This window comes from Brienomyrus brachyistius, chromosome 6 (genome assembly GCF_023856365.1).
Source record: "Brienomyrus brachyistius isolate T26 chromosome 6, BBRACH_0.4, whole genome shotgun sequence".
Classification (NCBI taxonomy): domain Eukaryota; kingdom Metazoa; phylum Chordata; class Actinopteri; order Osteoglossiformes; family Mormyridae; genus Brienomyrus; species Brienomyrus brachyistius.
In genome coordinates this window covers 28651856-28669014 of record NC_064538.1, presented here as the reverse complement: position 1 = coordinate 28669014, position 17159 = coordinate 28651856, and the positions used below count along the sequence as shown (strand labels likewise).

General features: G+C 39.9%; 1 protein-coding gene across 13 annotated transcripts in view; it reads left to right on the top strand.

The window, feature by feature from the left end:
* Nucleotides 1-15100, top strand: part of LOC125744372 (IQ motif and SEC7 domain-containing protein 1-like) — a 132735-nt gene extending 117635 nt beyond the window's left edge. For 8 of the 13 annotated variants that reach the window (XM_049016098.1, XM_049016097.1, XM_049016104.1 and 5 more), the window contains 11 exons: nt 1664-1825; nt 2363-2485; nt 3255-3421; nt 3985-4124; nt 4337-4366; nt 5834-5959; nt 6316-6415; nt 6573-6734; nt 7092-7268; nt 9773-9822; nt 11979-15100. In XM_049016098.1, the coding sequence (XP_048872055.1) occupies nt 1664-1825; nt 2363-2485; nt 3255-3421; nt 3985-4124; nt 4337-4366; nt 5834-5959; nt 6316-6415; nt 6573-6734; nt 7092-7268; nt 9773-9822; nt 11979-12455 (1714 nt within the window). In that variant the 3' untranslated portion in view covers nt 12456-15100. The other 5 variants (XM_049016105.1, XM_049016106.1, XM_049016107.1 and 2 more) reach the window with 5 other exon arrangements.
* Nucleotides 15101-17159: the final 2059 nt, after the last annotated feature.

Genomic DNA, 17159 nt, shown 5'->3' with positions numbered 1-17159 from the left:
AAAAACAATTATTAATCTTAACTTTTCTACGAAATCTGCATTGGGAATGTAATAATTAATCATCCTGACTGTCATCATTATTAATTGGTCTGTTAGAATACAATGCTGTCCCAGTGGAACCACTGTTTGCATTGTTTTCAACATCTGAAGATGCTGATCCCCGCAGTGCAACCTGATCTTTTATCTGAATAACCAAAGTTATGATTTAGTAATTCATCACAGATGTAGTTCTTCCATTACCCTTAAGGTTAATGGCTCAAACAAGTAAACTACTCTGAAAATGTTAAATTCTACTTGGACGAAACCCACTTATCCCAGAGAGAACACATGTAAATTCCAAACACACTCTCTTTTCCTCTGTATTTATTTACCATATAAATTAATTTAAATGACCAGTTTAGGAAATAAATGAAGGTGTGCAATTGGCAGTTCATATGACCTGTATATCCCTATGAATAGGATATGAGATAGAAAGACAACACTACTTCTGACACTGTGATGTTTCCTGCTCCCATTTTAAAATAGTACAGTCACCTTCATTCCTAGGATGGAACTTTTCCCTTCTGTTTTTTTTTGCTTTACTGTGTAATGTGATATTGTTGCAACTTTCTCAGAATGAGAGTTCTCTCTTCCTCTGTATAAAAACAATCTAGAAAAAGTAGATCGGGCTCCACCTCTTCATGCTATGCCAAGCTTTTCAAAATTAATGAGTTTTTTTTTCCAGGACCCTGTGTGCTCTGTTTCAGAAGCATATCTTATGCAACACTGTAGAATGGAAAACATTTCAATTGGTTTTTTTTCCAAACAAGGGTAATTTTATACAATGATTTCATGGACAAATGAGCATGAAGTCATTCATACTGGACAATGAAGAAAACTTAAAAATATTTACAGTGGGGTAAATATGACCAGCCTATGACCACTAGTATAAATGCACCTATTTCGCATTTTTTTAACAATTTAATATGAAAGTATTCATTACAAGTTATATTATCCACACACCTTTTTGCAAAGTTGCGTCTTTGAAAAAGTTTGCATTTTACTGTAATTACAGTTAGCATTTAATACGTCCCCTTTTTGCTTTAATGACAGTGTGCACTCGTGGGAGTTTTACTTACACAAAAATATTCTGAGGGCAGAGGGAAAAATGATTGGTTCAGAGTGATAACCAATCAGACTGTAGAGGAGGTGGGTCCAAGCAACTCAAAGAGGTGGGACCAAGACATCTGATTGGTCCAAACCAAGATCCAAACCAGAAGGTGTGGCATGTCACATTTTTCCTTTATCAAGGGCGTAGTTGAGTCGGTGCAGGTGAGCAACACCTGAGTTGGCAAAACCCACTTAGACTTCCATATTCCCACCACCATGTTTCATTGTAGTTTTGATGCACTGTGGTATCACTCTCCCTTCTATTCATCTCCTTATATAAACCCTTCCGTTACAGTAATTCTCAAACTTGGATTGACCATTAATTGTAACTTTCTCCATTGATGCACTCTGGAATGTGCATATGCCTTACTCATGTCAAAACTATGTTTATTTATAGGATTAAATGAAAAAGTTCATAAATTTTCAAAATGGTCTCAGACTTTTGAACCTTACAGTATAGCTGGTGTTTGTACTAATTCTGGTGACCACATTCCCATTGCTTTTTTATCTGCAGGAAGCCGGAGAAAGGTATCCAGTACCTGACTGAGAGAGGATTTGTTCCTGACACACCTGTGGGCGTGGCTCACTTCCTTCTTCAGAGGAAGGGCTTAAGCCGACAGATGATTGGGGAGTTTCTTGGAAACCGTCAAAAACAGTTCAACAGGGATGTCTTGGAGTGAGTATTGCTAGGCAATAAATATTACTGAAAACAAACAACTGCTTTAGCCAAATCTGTGTTTTGGAAAACACTGAAGACATTCAAGTTTATCCTACCAAGCGAGCATGCGTGCAAATAAAGTAAAAATATGCTGCTTACAAGAGGTTCATTGGATAATGGCAAATCATGTCAGAAAACTTAATAATGGTTAAAGACGTGGACTTATCATGGACAGAAGGGCTCTGTTGTTGGACTCATAAACAAGGTCATGAGTTGGAATTAGAGAATGTAAAAAATCTTTGGGCATTGATGTTTTTGCAATTCCATCTACCATTTTTTTAATGATCATCCCCTCCTCACTTTTGTGAAATGCCAGCATTCGAGGTTTTCCATACTGTATACTAAACTTTATGCTTTTGAAGGTTTCATCTATGTGGGCTTTGCTGGTAGCTCTTTGAATGTTTAGGTTCCGGCCCACTTCACCATTCTCAGAGTAGGCCATCCTTGGTGACATCAAGGGTGTGTTGTCTGACCACTGCCCTTCATGCCCGGTAGTTGCGTGGTGGATGAGATGGACTTCTCAGGCATGGAGCTGGATGAAGCCCTCAGGAAGTTCCAGGCCCACATTCGGGTCCAGGGGGAGGCGCAGAAGGTGGAGAGGCTAATCGAGGCTTTTAGGTGAGACACACAGGCCTGGTGTGAACGCTATGCACTGTGTCAATGAACAACCAAAAAGATTTTAAGGCGAATCTCACCCAACCATACAAAATGTTGATCAGGTTATTAAAATGTATCTAGGAGAAAGTGTACTAAATTCACTTTGATTCATCTCTGCTTTCTGTGTTCATGAAACTCATTTTTCATTATGGTAAATCATTTTCCACTGAAATCTAAGGAGAAATTCTGCTTACTGCAAATCATCAGTCTAATTGTAAACTCAGCATTAATTCTACCACATTCATTTTTTTCTATCATTATCTGTTTTGCTTGCGAAAATAACATTGTTCTATACACATATACACACACACACACACACACACACACATATATATATGAAATTAGAAGGTTTACCAAACCATTTCATGCTGCTATAAAAATGTTATGCAAAAATAGGTGGGAGATGAGCAACTTTGCTCCGAATCGTGCCATATACCAAGAAAATAAAAAAAAGAAAAAGCTTATTTTATTACTTGCACAATGAGTTGAGGAGAATGAAGAACATCATAAAGTGATATGCAAATTGTCTACATTGTATTCAATAAAACAGGGAGAAGAGTGTAGGTATATCAGCTGTAGAAAGTTATTATTGGTGTCATGTCATCTTCAAGTTTTTCCCCTTCGGTTTTACTTGACCATGTTCCTCACTTCAGTACTATTAGCCTATAGCTCGGGTTAATGACTTGGTCACTGCTGACCTTGTCTGAACAAAGTCTTTCCCCCATCATAGCCAGCGCTACTGCATCTGCAACCCCGCAGTAGTACGGCAGTTCAGGAACCCAGACACCATCTTCATCCTGGCCTTTGCCATCATCCTCCTCAACACGGACATGTACAGCCCCAACGTCAAGCCTGAGAGAAAGATGAAGCTAGAGGACTTTGTCAAGAATTTGAGAGGTGAGCGGGTAGCCTTTATGTAGCAGAAATTTTGATGAGCTTTCTCTTTTCTGGCAGACATTTTGATGATCTTTCTCTTTCTGCAGTAACTGAGACAATTCTAATTAAGGAGTGAATTCAACTGTCCCTTCCATATTTAATTGCTTACACGTAGTATATTGTTTCACTAATAGGTCTATTATGTACTTTCAGGTCAATAAAAACTTGATATGTTTATCATATGGTTCCTTTAACATATTTGGGCTATAAGCTTTCGTCTGTGTGTGTATGTGTGTTTTCATGTGTGTAAGTTTCTTGTTAATAGTATGCTTGGAAAGGTGTGTCCCTATAAACCTGGGATTTGTTAGGGTGTCCTCATAAGTACTGTATACCTTTATGTGTGTGTGTGTATGTGTGTGTAAGTTTCTTGTTGATAGTATACTTGGAAAGGTGTGTCCCTATAAACTTGGGATTTGTTAGGGTGTCCTCATAAGTAGTGTGTACCTTTATATGTGTGTATGCGTGTGTGTGTGTGTGTGTGTGTGTGTTTGTGTATGCTAATGACTAGATGATGCCAACTCCAGGTGTTGATGATGGAGAGGACATCCCACGGGAAATGTTGATTGGAATCTACGAAAGGATCCAAAAACGGGAGCTGAAAACCAACGAAGACCATGTGTCTCAGGTTCAGAAGGTGGAAAAGCTCATTGTGGGCAAAAAGCCGGTAAGTCCTGCTGGATCCATATGGGAGCATCAGTTTCATCATTAGTAACTAAGATGTTTGCCAGTCACCTGCTTTTACATCTTATATGAGTGTGAACAGTGTAATTATTATATTATAGATTTACTAATGATCTTAAAAGTGGTTTGTGCTCATACACCTCAGAATATAGAAGTGTCACGTTCTCTTGCTATCTTTCTGTGCTTGCACTGCAGATTGGATCACTACACCAGGGTCTTGGATGTGTAAGTAACTATTAATTTCTTATGCATCGCATGCAATAATTCTTTCCCTGATTTCCATGAAAATCATAAAGTAAATGATGAGGCTTAATGTGAAGCGTTCTGAATGGTCTCATTACTTCCATAAAAATGATTTACACTTCTGGACAGTTAACAATACATTTGTGAACTCAGAAGTGGACAGCCTTCTACTTGGCTTTTTTTTATTATTATTTAATATTGCTGCCTGGAACTACACATCATTTATAAGTGATATAGAAAATAAGCTTCAGTAAATCATCCTATATGAAGATATCTGCTAAGGCAAACATGTCACGTACTTGTGAATTTCTGACATGAGGGCATGGTGCAGGCAGGAAAAGGTGGACCATTCAGTGACTGCTCAGCAAAACATGGCTTTATTAAACAGAACATGAGAACACTAGAAAACACTACAAATCTAACACAATAAAAATGATCTATAAGGGAACTGGTTACACTAAAGAACAGGCAGGGAATCAAAAATCAAACACACAGTCAATAAGACCATCGTCAGCGGCAACACTGACTCCACAACCCACAGCGCAGGATCATGAACTTAAGGATAACGCAGGACAGGTGAGAACAGTTAACAAGAGCTGGTGAAACGGGCAGCAGGTGAAATGAATAATTATATTGAGGAACTGAGAAACTAACAGGGAAACTAAGAACTGACGAAGAAACAAGGAAACAGAATCTAAATACTGGGAAAATAACAAAGGCAGGTAAAAGAGAACCAAGGCAAAGCAAAAAACCAAAACAGAATATATGTCGCGAAACACAGGAACTAGAAATACAAATGAAATACTAGGGAAACAAAATCTACAAAATACAAACATAGAGTAAGTGGAATTTGAACACACAACTGATGGTTTAAGAGCTATATACTGAGCTCACTGAGCCATGCGGCAGTCCAGGGAGCAGGGGAAGCAATGAGGAGGAGCAGGATGGCCAGTGACATCTGCTGGCCAAACAGGGAGGAGACATGAAAGACTGGGACAGACGGGTGCAGAGCCTGACATAAACATGTCATCTGTAATAGCATTTAAACAAGAAATATATGAGAGATTTGCAAATATTGTAGGTGTGTTATTGTTATTTTTAAATAGTTTTTTTTTCTTTTTTTGCTTTTAATAATTCATGCGTAGTTTTTCCATTTATGGTGATAGTTGAATTAGGTAATGATTGTGCTTAATTTTTGAGACTGAGTTTAATTTATCTGAGATTAATTCATGTGATACTCCTGGCTTCCAAACAAACTATATCAGCTTAGCGACAGCTAAGAGACCCTCTGTGGAAGTCTGAATTATTGAGCAACCGATAATTGTTGATCCTGACAAAACAATCTCCATAAAATTGTTTCCAAAAATACTCCAGAAATGAACTTTTCCTGAAGGGTTCAATAATCTTTTGTAGAGCTAAACTTCTGACAGGACCACTTCCTCCTTGTAGGTGCTGTCTCTGCCGCATCGGAGACTAGTGTGCTACTGCAGGCTGTTTGAAGTACCCGACACCAACAAGATCCAAAAACTGGGTCTCCATCAGAGGGAAATCTTCCTCTTCAATGATCTTCTGGTGGTACGCTGCATTCTCTCCACTCCTCATGTACTGTACTGTATATTCTCTGGTTCTGTGAACTCAGTGTTTCACTTATCCAGCTACAGATTCTTTTAAGGCTATCTTTGTCCAAAAAGCTCCTGTACACTTAAAAACCATCTATTTCAGTTTCCACAGCATCTGATATTGCTTTTTACAATGATAAATGCAACAAATGTTTACTTGGGTTCAATTATAAGCACAGCCCTAAATCATGGACAAAAGATATTTGGGCATAATGGATTCTGGTAGAATCTGTCCTGGCATTCCTTCAGGTAAGGTTACACATTAATATAGCTCTCCTCCCATCTATCTTTTAAAATTTTTCATCTCTTTAGGTTACAAAGATTTTTCAGAAAAAGAAGAACTCTGTGACATACAGCTTTCGACAATCCTTTTCCCTCTATGGGATGCAAGTACTTCTATTTGAGAACCAATGTAAGTACTAGATGCCAGACCCATGACATAATGAGCTCCTGGTGCCTGATGAGTGTGACCAACCAAAAGACCCAATCGGTTTGCAAATAGGTGCTTCAGAATCTATTTGTTTAGTACATGAAGATCCTCTAGACCTTTTCCATTTTTTCTGTTTCAGACTACCCCAATGGAATTAGACTCACATCTGCTGTCCCTGGGGCAGATGTGAAAGTCCTTATCAACTTCAATGCCCCAAATCCCCAAGATCGTAAGAAGTTTACTGATGATTTGCGAGAGTCCATTGCAGAGGTCCAGGAAATGGAAAAGTACAGGATAGAGTGTGAGAAACTCGACTTGCAGATAAAATACACAATAACACTAACTCAATAGCCTCAAACGTTCATGTCTTGTTGTGTATTCTTCAGACAAATGGTTACTAGGTCTTCTGTTTATGTTGTTCACATGAGGGGGGTGGTTTTGTCCTAAATATTTTTAAAAATGGGAGGAAGACATACTAAATGGAAATGGTAAAGGAAAGTGAGCGATGAAGGACAAATCTGTATCATCTTGCTGGTATTACAGAATACCAGAATAATCTCATCACAAACTCATCATAGCAGAATGAGAAAAATTAGGAAAGTAAAGCGAATGAATTTAGCGATGACATGCTATTTACCTGAATATATTCTCCATTTAGCGGAACTGGAGAAGCAGAAGGGTGTTGTCCGGCCCAGCATGTCCCAGAGCTCAGGCCTCAAGAAGGAGCCTGGGAATGGGAACCTGAGCCGCGGCAGCCTGGATGACAGCTATGCCATGGGGGAGGGCCTGAAGAGGAGTGCCCTCAGTAGCTCGCTGCGGGACCTCTCAGAAGCAGGTAAGGCTATACAGGTTTCCTGCACGCGAGGCACTGACAAAGCAGACCAGTCGTGCATAATCCGGGTAGACGGTGAAGGGCGGCTTTCTGCTGAGCACAGACCTAAAGTGAGGTTTGGCTCCTGTTCACCACTCATACTGAAGAGCATGTTTGCCTGTGAAGATGCTGAACTGCAAGGAAGCCAAATTAGTTTGCTTGTCCGGAGCTGAATGTGAGGCTGTGTGTATGTGGAGAAAGTAGAGTCCAGAAAAATGTGGTTGGGGCAGAACATTTCTTTGGAAAGAGCTTCTGTCGGAGAGGCATGTCTCAAAGAGGGATAGATGATGTTCCCCTTTAGGTACACTTTCAGAAATCAGTCATTGAGTCATATGGGTTTTAGGTGTCCTGGAGTAATTGTTAATGGATTAATTATTGATTCTCATTGCTAATTGGTCTGTTGATGGTATTTTACTTGCTATTTTGATTTTTACACTGATAATATATAGGTGACCCATCAAATTATTCAAATTTACCCTAATTCGGAGGCACTGTATAAACATGTTATTCGAAATCTCTGAAAGCACTTGCTTGATTTTCCTGATTATGTCTCATTGTCTGTTCTTTACTGTTCCTATGACATTGTATACCATTCGCCTTGTTTGATCCAACAAAAATGTTTTCCGCGAACTTCATTACTCATTCTGTCTTTCATATCGTGCATTGCTGGCTAAATCTGCATCATAATTCATTTTCTAACACTTTAAAAAACAAGCAGAAAACCCCATTGTGAATACTGTATAATATGTGTTTCCATATTTATCGTGCTATGTTTCTATATGGTATCCATTTTTTTACCTGTAATTTCTAAAAGACAAATAAGAATGGAATCAAAGAGTGGAAATATTAAGGTAAAGTGTGTCTATTTGTATTATTTACCAATAAATTTGTTATTATTTTTAAGTATTTTTTAAAATATTTAATTATTTATTTTTAAAAAAATTTTTTAAATTTATTTTCTAAATGCCGTGTGTCACATTGCAGCAGCAGTGCAGAAATGAGGAGATAAAATTCAAAAAAGCTTTTAAGCTTAACGATTTAGACTATAGAATTTCCCAGATATTTTATATTTATTTATATTTTATGTGATATTATGTGACATATATTTTCTATTTATATTTTTATATTCTATATTTATGAGGCTCATATATTTATAAACAACATAACTAGACAAATGAAAAACGGGAGAATTAAAATAGCAAACCAACAGAATAATTACTGTACAAGCTCTCTAAAAGAAGAAGCAGGCTTCTACTTCCTAGTTAACATTTTTGTCTCATCTTTTATATTTAAAATTAGATCTTATATAAAATGGTGATTATATTGGTCATCATTTTTGTTCATTATATGGTTCTCGTAATATTGAAATTGAAAGCTTTATTTTACATTATTTATAATGTACCTTACTATAATAATTATCATTAATATCTAATAGGATTGAGCCTGATTATGATCACTAAAACTATATTTTATACCAGAGCATTTTGTTTCAGATTATGGACAGCTTTCTCCTTTAACACTTCAAACTTTAAATCTAAACTGACCTTCTTAAAGTTACAAGCCTGAACTACTCAGGTAAACGTTGAACAACCGTTAGAAAAATTTAAAAGGGAATTGATGTTCAAAAAAGGTTTGTATGTCTACATGTATTGTTCTCTGTCTGGATATTTGTGCTTTTTTCACTTACGTCACAATCTGGGATTTTGTTTTGTAACTAAGTGACCTCCTGGTGATGATATTTTCTCGGGAATACAGTCTTTCCTTTTATTTTTTAGTTACATGGCAAGATTTAGATTTTATTTCCTCACCTTGTCCCATGATACTTTGCTTTTATTTATTTATTTATTTATTTTTATTACAGTCTTCCTTTCAAATTAACATTAGGAGTTACATGTCAGTCACATCCACATTAAGTCATTGATGGCAAACCACTCCCACCATGGCTGTGCGGGTCGTCCACTGCGCCTCAGAGCCTCAGGCAGCATTCGCTGGCTCTTGCCTGTTCACTTCCATACCACCTGAATACTAGCCCAGGTAAATCTGAGGCTGCTTTACCTTTGCTTGCATATAAAGGCCCCGCCCTTGAGTGGTCATCACCTCTCCTGGTTTTTTTTTTTTAAAGCTTCTGGGAGTTTCTGCAGAGGCTGTGGTCACTCTCCTGTTATCTCCCCTGGTGACATAGCACTTTTATTTTTACGTTGTATATCAACAGTAGAAGTATCCTGCCCAGTTAAAAACATATTACGGAATACAGCACCCCACCTCATGGCAGAATTATATTTTCTAGCTCCCCGCACCTCCCCCCTGTTCCCTCAAAATATCCCCCGCCCTCGTCAGAGCAATTCCCTCCTGTGCTACCATGCAGCCACAGTGGCCCCACCCCACCGGCAGGGATGAGGGATGTAGGCACCTCTGTATAACCCCAGAAATGTCCATTTCTAATCTGTGGTGTTGCATGTCCCGGGCAGGCAAGCGGGGGCGCCGCAGCAGTGCAGGATCTCTAGACAGCAATATGGAAGTAAGTAGGAGGCCAGCCCTGTAAGCCTACTCTCTGTGTGATGATGTGCTCTTTGAAACGCATCTTTCTTTCTTTTCCTTTTGCACTCTTTTTCCTATTTTTGTTATTTTTTTTCTGCTGTGGGTAATCTTTAGCCGCCTGTCTGAACCAATGTGCATGCCTGGCCTGCCTGCATTTTGCTGTCAGACTTGCCTCTCGTGGGAGGGGTGCTGCATCGCTCACAGGGCCTGCTCACCACTCTCTCCTTTCTGTAGCTCAGCATGAACTGACTAATCCCACTCATCTGCCATCGTTTCTCAAGCGTGTTGGTCCCTGATCAGTGTTTTTTTTTTTTTTTTTTTTTTGATGAGTCACTTTTCTTTATCTTTTTTATATTTTCAGTTGGTTTTTTAAAAGTGCTACTACTTAATTCAGTGACTGCACAGGGATTGCAATTTTGGATGGGCATCTCCTTCCACCACAACCTGCCAGTTGGTTAAAACGCCCTCTCAGCCTCTGCACATCACTGGTCCCCTATGTAGACCACCTATCGCCACTTCTTGCGAAGCCCTGATTTATAACCAGCTCGGACCATGGTCAGAAAGGATATCGTCATTTTTGGTTTCCATGGACTGAAAGTCTTTAGGGAGGTCGAACAGAAACATATGGTTTTCTTTTATCACATTTGTCATGGCATAAAAAGGCAAAAACAGGAATACAGCTTCTTTGCTGTTCCAAGTCTCTCATTAGACAACAAATAGGAGCCTCCAATGCCAACAAATTTAGCCAGAGTTTTGTCAGGAGAGTATTGCTCACTTTTGTTGGGAGACCAGCAAGCTTTTTGTTTTTGTTGTTCTGCCGACCTGCAGCATGTACACACTCAGACTGTACCCCATCAGGCAAATCAATATAACCCAATGCAAACAAAAACAAGAAAGATTCCAAATAAATTATCGTTGAACTTGATGCCATCGTCAGCTGATGTCAGTCACGGTCCTTTCATACTCCGGTGTATTCTTACTACTGATACTGTTTATTGTCTAATAGAAGGATAGGACTTCCATTACATGCTTTAAATAATCATCTATCCCTTTTAATGTGCCGGAGACAATCCCAGTGTTAATGCTGGTGTGCATTAAGCTCTAATACCGTAGAACCCATTCATTTCATACACAAAACCTGTTGGTGTCATATCGTGATCAGAAAACTAACCATTTTTTTGGTGATAGAGTGATTTGCCTCATTAATAACCAAATGTTGGATTTGGTACGAATCCATGAAGCAAGTGCTATTTTATAGTCTTCTGCAATTGAGTCAGTGATGCACTCTTGTACATCATCCTAGGTTCTTCACTTTTGGGATTTTCTGAATTGCCTTTGGTGTTTTTAGCAGATTCTGTTAGTGGGTGATTGTCACTTTTTCTTAGCGGTTATACCTTGGTCCGCTTAGAGTTTGAAGCAGCATGAGTTTCCTTTGGCATGTTTTGGTGTAACACTGTGGAGGCCTTTGTCATAATATTGTCAGCTAATTTTTAGCATTAAAATCATTGCATTGAAGATCTCTGATCTCTGTTCAATGGCTCATTTGGTAATTGTTTCTTTGTAGTTGTAATTGTAATTGACTCACATGCCCATCTTACTGAAATAATGAATTGCTGCTCCGTGTGTAGTTATAAGCTAAGCTAATGATAGCCCCTCCATATCGTCAGTATGACTTCTAGGTTGTTCTGCCAAATGCATATGAGCAATTTTGTCTATAACATTTCTCCGGACTTTTTCACCTAATCCTGTTGGTTTGCAGTCTAGATGTTGCTTTTAAAGTATGTCAAATAACTTGAACCACAAAGATGACAAAGTTGATACATTTCCAGCCCACATTAATGAGGTCAGGTTTACTGCTCCTTCCTCATAAACATCTATCTAAACAACTGGGGGTATATAATGCTGTGGAAATTATGCTTGTTGAAGTACAGTTGCTATGCTAGCAATTAACCATACAGCTGCTTTGTTAGCATTTCTCTCTGCATCTTTTTGCATGCTACCTGCAATCAGCCACTAGGGGGCAGGAATGTGGCGCCCTTCTTCTGTGAGGCAGTGTCCAGGGCGTCACTGCTGCATGCTTCTGGTGGGTGGCAGGAGCAGTGACGGCACTCTGTTGTCCCCCTCCCCCCCCCCCAGGGCTCCATCATTAGCAGCCCCCATGCGCACCCGAGGGCCGCTGCCTCCCGCGATGGGCCCCCGCACGGCCACCTGTCCGCTCCCAACTCCTCCTCGCTTCTGGGAACTCTGTTCGGCAGTCGACGGGGCAAACCCCAGTCTTCCTCGGCGCACAATCACCATTCCCATCAGGCTTCATTCCAGCCCCCCACCCTTATTTCGCACACACCCCACCCCTCCACACTGCACCACAGCTCCCAGTTGGAGCACCATCCCCTTCATGCCCAGCTCTGCCACACCCAGCAAAACCCACCTCCCTACCACCACCATCATCATTACCACCCACCCCACCAGTACCGCCAGCATCCAGCCTACGCACCTCACCCCCACTCCCAGCACAGCCACGGCATCCACTCCCAGCATGCATCTCACCACCACGGCCCAGTCCCCGGTAGCAGTGGCAAACCTAAACACAGTGGCATCAGCACCGTGGTGTAAGGTGTAGGGGGAGAAGGGAAAGGCCCAGTTTTCTAATCAGCAACGCCAGTAGAAGGGATGCTGTGAGAAGCCACAGGGGTGGGTCACTTCTGGCTGGCAGCCCCATCCGGCTGCTGGCTTGGATGGAGGGAAAACACGTCAAAAGACTCCATTCCTCCACATCACTCGGAGATTTGTTTCCTCAGAGCCTACTGCAACTGTCTGCCAGGGAGCCATTTGATCATTGCATGAATATCATCTCAGATCATGCAGACTAGTCCCTACACAGTGACTACACAGAGAGTAGTAGCTCTAGTGATCACAACACTCTCAAAATGGTTCTTTGTCTTCCCTTCTGGAGCCTACAACAAGACAGGAATGAAGATTATGGTTCCTTCCCTTGCAATGGGAAAGCAGATGTGAAAATTAAGTTAAAAGTAAAATTAAAAACTGGCCAAACTCAGTTCTGCGCACTTTACAGTTTTGTGTAGTTCAAGAGTAGGAATGCAGGATGACTAGACCAGCAACTAAAAAATGAGTCTGAGAAGCACCAGTCATAAAACCTGGTTTCGGTTCTTACTGGAGCTGCAGATATGAACTTGGTGTTGCCGACAAGCAATCAGAAGTATGTGCCAAGTACTAGTGCTATAACAGTTTTAGTCTACTGTGCTTTGTACATTAAGCCTATAACCTTTTGTAGAATAGTAAAAGCACCAATTATTCTCAATAATGGAAAATCTAAGGTTGCCTCATGTCATACTATGTGGTTTTAGGCAATTATTGCTTGTAGATAATTAGACTCCTGTTAGTCTCAGTGGGTGCAGTTTGGATGCACCTCTAAAAGCAGGTTCTGCAGGGAAGAAATGGAGCAAAGCATAATACTGTACTTTATCTATTTATCAATGGGGGAGCCCAACTTCAAACAGAAGGGGAAACTGGATAGAGACAGAGCAAGAAATACAAAATGGAATTGGGGGCCGACGGCAGCTGGATGATGTTCGTTTTTCTTGTTCCATTTTACTTCTTCTTACAAGGCCTTGTAGCCATCGGCACGTCAAGCCGGCAGCAATCGCATGCATACAAAAGCACTGCGGCGTCACGACACTCCACAACAAAGCTGCAGGGATGAGTCACGATGCAACGGTCTTATTTGCTATAGCACACCACGGCCTCAGTGCATGTGTTCAAAAAAAAAGAGGCATTATACTGCAATTTATTGACCTCATTTAGAGCCAAATCTTTGCTAGCAGTTCGTGCTAGAGGCAGAGAATGGGCAGGTACTGACGGAGGGGCCTTGAAAAATTGAGGCTTCTTTTTTTTAGTTAACTCTGATATATTCCTGAAACCTAACCCAGCCTATGGAAGGAAAATGCTCTTAACTCTGCGAGGGGAGAATCTTTTTTTTATAATTTGTACATTTTAAATTTTCTATTATCCAATTAATTATATGTGCAATAGGTATATTAAAAAACATATACTGAAACAAAAATTGATTCATTTTCCATGCTGTCCATTTCCTGTCGCATTGCTTTTTTTCTTTTTTCTTTTTGTGTCTCCAAATCATTTTCTCTCCGCAGCTTTACTGTCTCACTGGTCTTTGAGGCCTGTTGTCTTGCAGTAACCAAGACTGTCCAGGAAAATATTCTTGCATGTCATGTCAATATATTGAGGCTGTTCTCTACATATTGTATATTTGCAGAATAAATCAGTGTTACTGTTGACTGTTGTTGGAGTTAAATGTTAATAAATTACAATGTGTAACCTTTTCTTCATGGAATTGTAATAACAGTAGATTATGTTACTACAGGTTGTTCTTGATCAACGTTAGTTTTTTTTCCACTTTGTAAATATATACAGTTAATGTACAGTGCAAACCCACAGTTTCAGTTGTGCAAGAGAGTATATGTATACATTTTACAAAGCATATTACAGTGATATCTAAATGTATTATGAGGAGCGGATATTGCAATACGGGACCTGCCATTGTTCAGCACTTGGAGCCATTTGAAAAAAGTTAACATTACTAAAAATATATATTTGTCTAGTACTGTACATAACAAAAGGACTTTCAAGAACAGCACTGCTAGAATGTCCAGGGTTTGTTGTAGTTACAGCAAATACATGAATCAGGACTCCTGTTCGGCTATATGCTGAAGTCACATTCAGGTTCTGAAGAATAAGGAACAATTAATTAACGTGGTTTTTGTGTTTTTTTTTTCCTTTTCAAGTCGATAAAGGATTGTAAGTAAAAAGGTAAGCGGTGTAACAATTATATTGCACAAGGACTGTATGGATTCTTGGACAGTCATGGACGTTGAGACCGCACAGAACCCCACCTGGGAGTCCAAACCCGTTCTGCTCCACTGGCTGCAGACACATCTGACTTCAGCACTTTTCCATTTTCATTTTTCTATGAAGCCCAGCGAGGACCCACTGATCTGCATTTTTGCCGTGTTACTTGTGAAGTGGCTTGCATTTTGCCCAAGCATTAAAAACACCAACAAGCAGACCCCCACTCATCCAAAGCCAGGACTGAGGAAGGGATCATGGGTGGAGACAGCGTTTGCTGTCAGATCAGACCAGCCACATTTTCAAAAGGGGAAGCTAATTGTTCATAGTCTCTATTTTAGTTGCAACACTTCCTGTCACATGGGGGGGGGGGGGTGGGGGGCTCCTGTCAGTCACCTACACTACAAATATCCAATACACACATTTCTTCCACCACCAGCTGTTCCGAATGATCATATGATGTATATGTTAAATGAAGACTGTTGAAAAATATAAATCTCGCCGCCCCTCATCTACTGGAGCAAGTCTGTCCTTCAAACTCAAGACTAACATGACCATTGAAGAGGGAAAAGAATGCGTTCATTTTAATATGCATTTTGTTTGTAAGTAGTTCATAAGATCTTGTTGATGTAAAACCATAACTGTGATAATGTTAAGAAAACAAAATAAATAAGTTATGTAAAATGGAACTGTGGTGAGCTGTGCTGTGTTAGGCGGGTGGCAGAGTAGTACCCTGCATGAGTACATCAGCCCCCAGGAAAGCAGATACTTTCAGAAATAATCTGATTATCTTTTTTATCTACTGTATATCATAGTGGAATTGACATAGACAGCACTCAGTTTGATAGTCCCAGTAGAACCTTCCATATATCTTCTAACCATTTATCCAGTACAGTTTTACAGTAGAGCCTGAAGTTTGTTCTAGGCAGCACAAAACAACCTGTCTATGTATGCAGGAGGAAAGTCACATGGGGACACCATGTAAATGCCACACACACGTAGTGGAGAAGGCATTGAATGAAGCTCTAAGCCTGGAGAAGGGAAGCAGGCGCACGACACACAGAGCCATGTCACCCTGCTCAGGGGGTGGTGTGGGGTTTCTGGGGGAACCGATTAGCTGATACTGCCACCTGCTGGCTAACACTTAATTTTGTGTGTGTGTGTGTGTGTGTGTGTGTGTGTGTGTGAGCGGGTATACCTATCCTTATGGGGACACAATGTCCCCATAACGTGATACATTTCAGTTTTTTTCCCTTATGGGGACCGGTTTCCTGGTCCCCATAAGGGAAAACTCTATTTTATACAAATCAGTGACTGCTATGAAAAAACTAAAAATTGTATTTTGCTTGGTTACTTATGGTTATGGTTAGGGCAGAGTGGGAGTTATGGTTGTCATAGTTAGCATTAGCATGATTAGTGAATGAGCGGTCCCCATAATGATAGTTATACCCTACGTGTGTGTGTGTGTGTGTGTGTGTACATGTACGGGGTTATATTTGCAAAAAAAATCTTCTATTCTAAAAAGTCTTCTATTTTGTTTGGTTACTAATGGTTAAGTATAATTTAAGTTATAATATAAGTTAAGTCTGCATATTAAGTATAAGTTGGGACGATGTGTAAAAATGTAAATAAAAACAGAATGTAATAATTTCCAAATCATAAAAACCCATACTTCACTGAAAGTAGAACAAAGACAACATATCAAATGTTGAAACTAAGAAATTTTGCTTTATATATGCTCAGTTTCAATTTGATGCCAGCAACACATTGGGACAGGGCAACAAAAGACTGGAAATTTTGTGTAATGCTAAAACAAAACACCTGGTTGAATATTTCACTAATTAGGTTAATTTAGTAAGATGGTTGGTATAAGAAGAGCCTCCTAGAGAGGCAGAGTCTCTGCAGTGAAGATGGGGAGAGAATCACCACTGAAAAGTCCTACTGTGTCCACAGAATCCTACTGCGAAAGTAATCAGAATAATTAAGAATAATGTTCCTCAATGTAATATTGCAAAGAATTTGGGAATTTTATCATCTACAGTACCTGATATCATTAAACGTTTCTGAGAATCTGGAGAAATCTCTGTACGCAAGGGACAAGACCAGAAACTAATATTGGATAGCCTTGATCTTCAGGACCTCAGGCGCCACTGCATTGAAGACAGACGCAATTCTATAGTGGAAATTACTATGTGGGCTCAGGAACACTTCCAAAAAACATTATCTATGAGTACAGTCCGTCACTGCAACCACAAATGCAGGAGGAAATTCTACCATGCAAAGAAGAAACCGTATCTAAATGTGATCCAGATATGCCACCAACTTCTCTGTGCCCGAGCCCATTTAAGCCATGGATAGTCAGTATCAGAGATACCAGTTAGCCTAACTGCACGTCTTGGGACTACAGCATGCAAAGGAGAACTTACACACACGCAC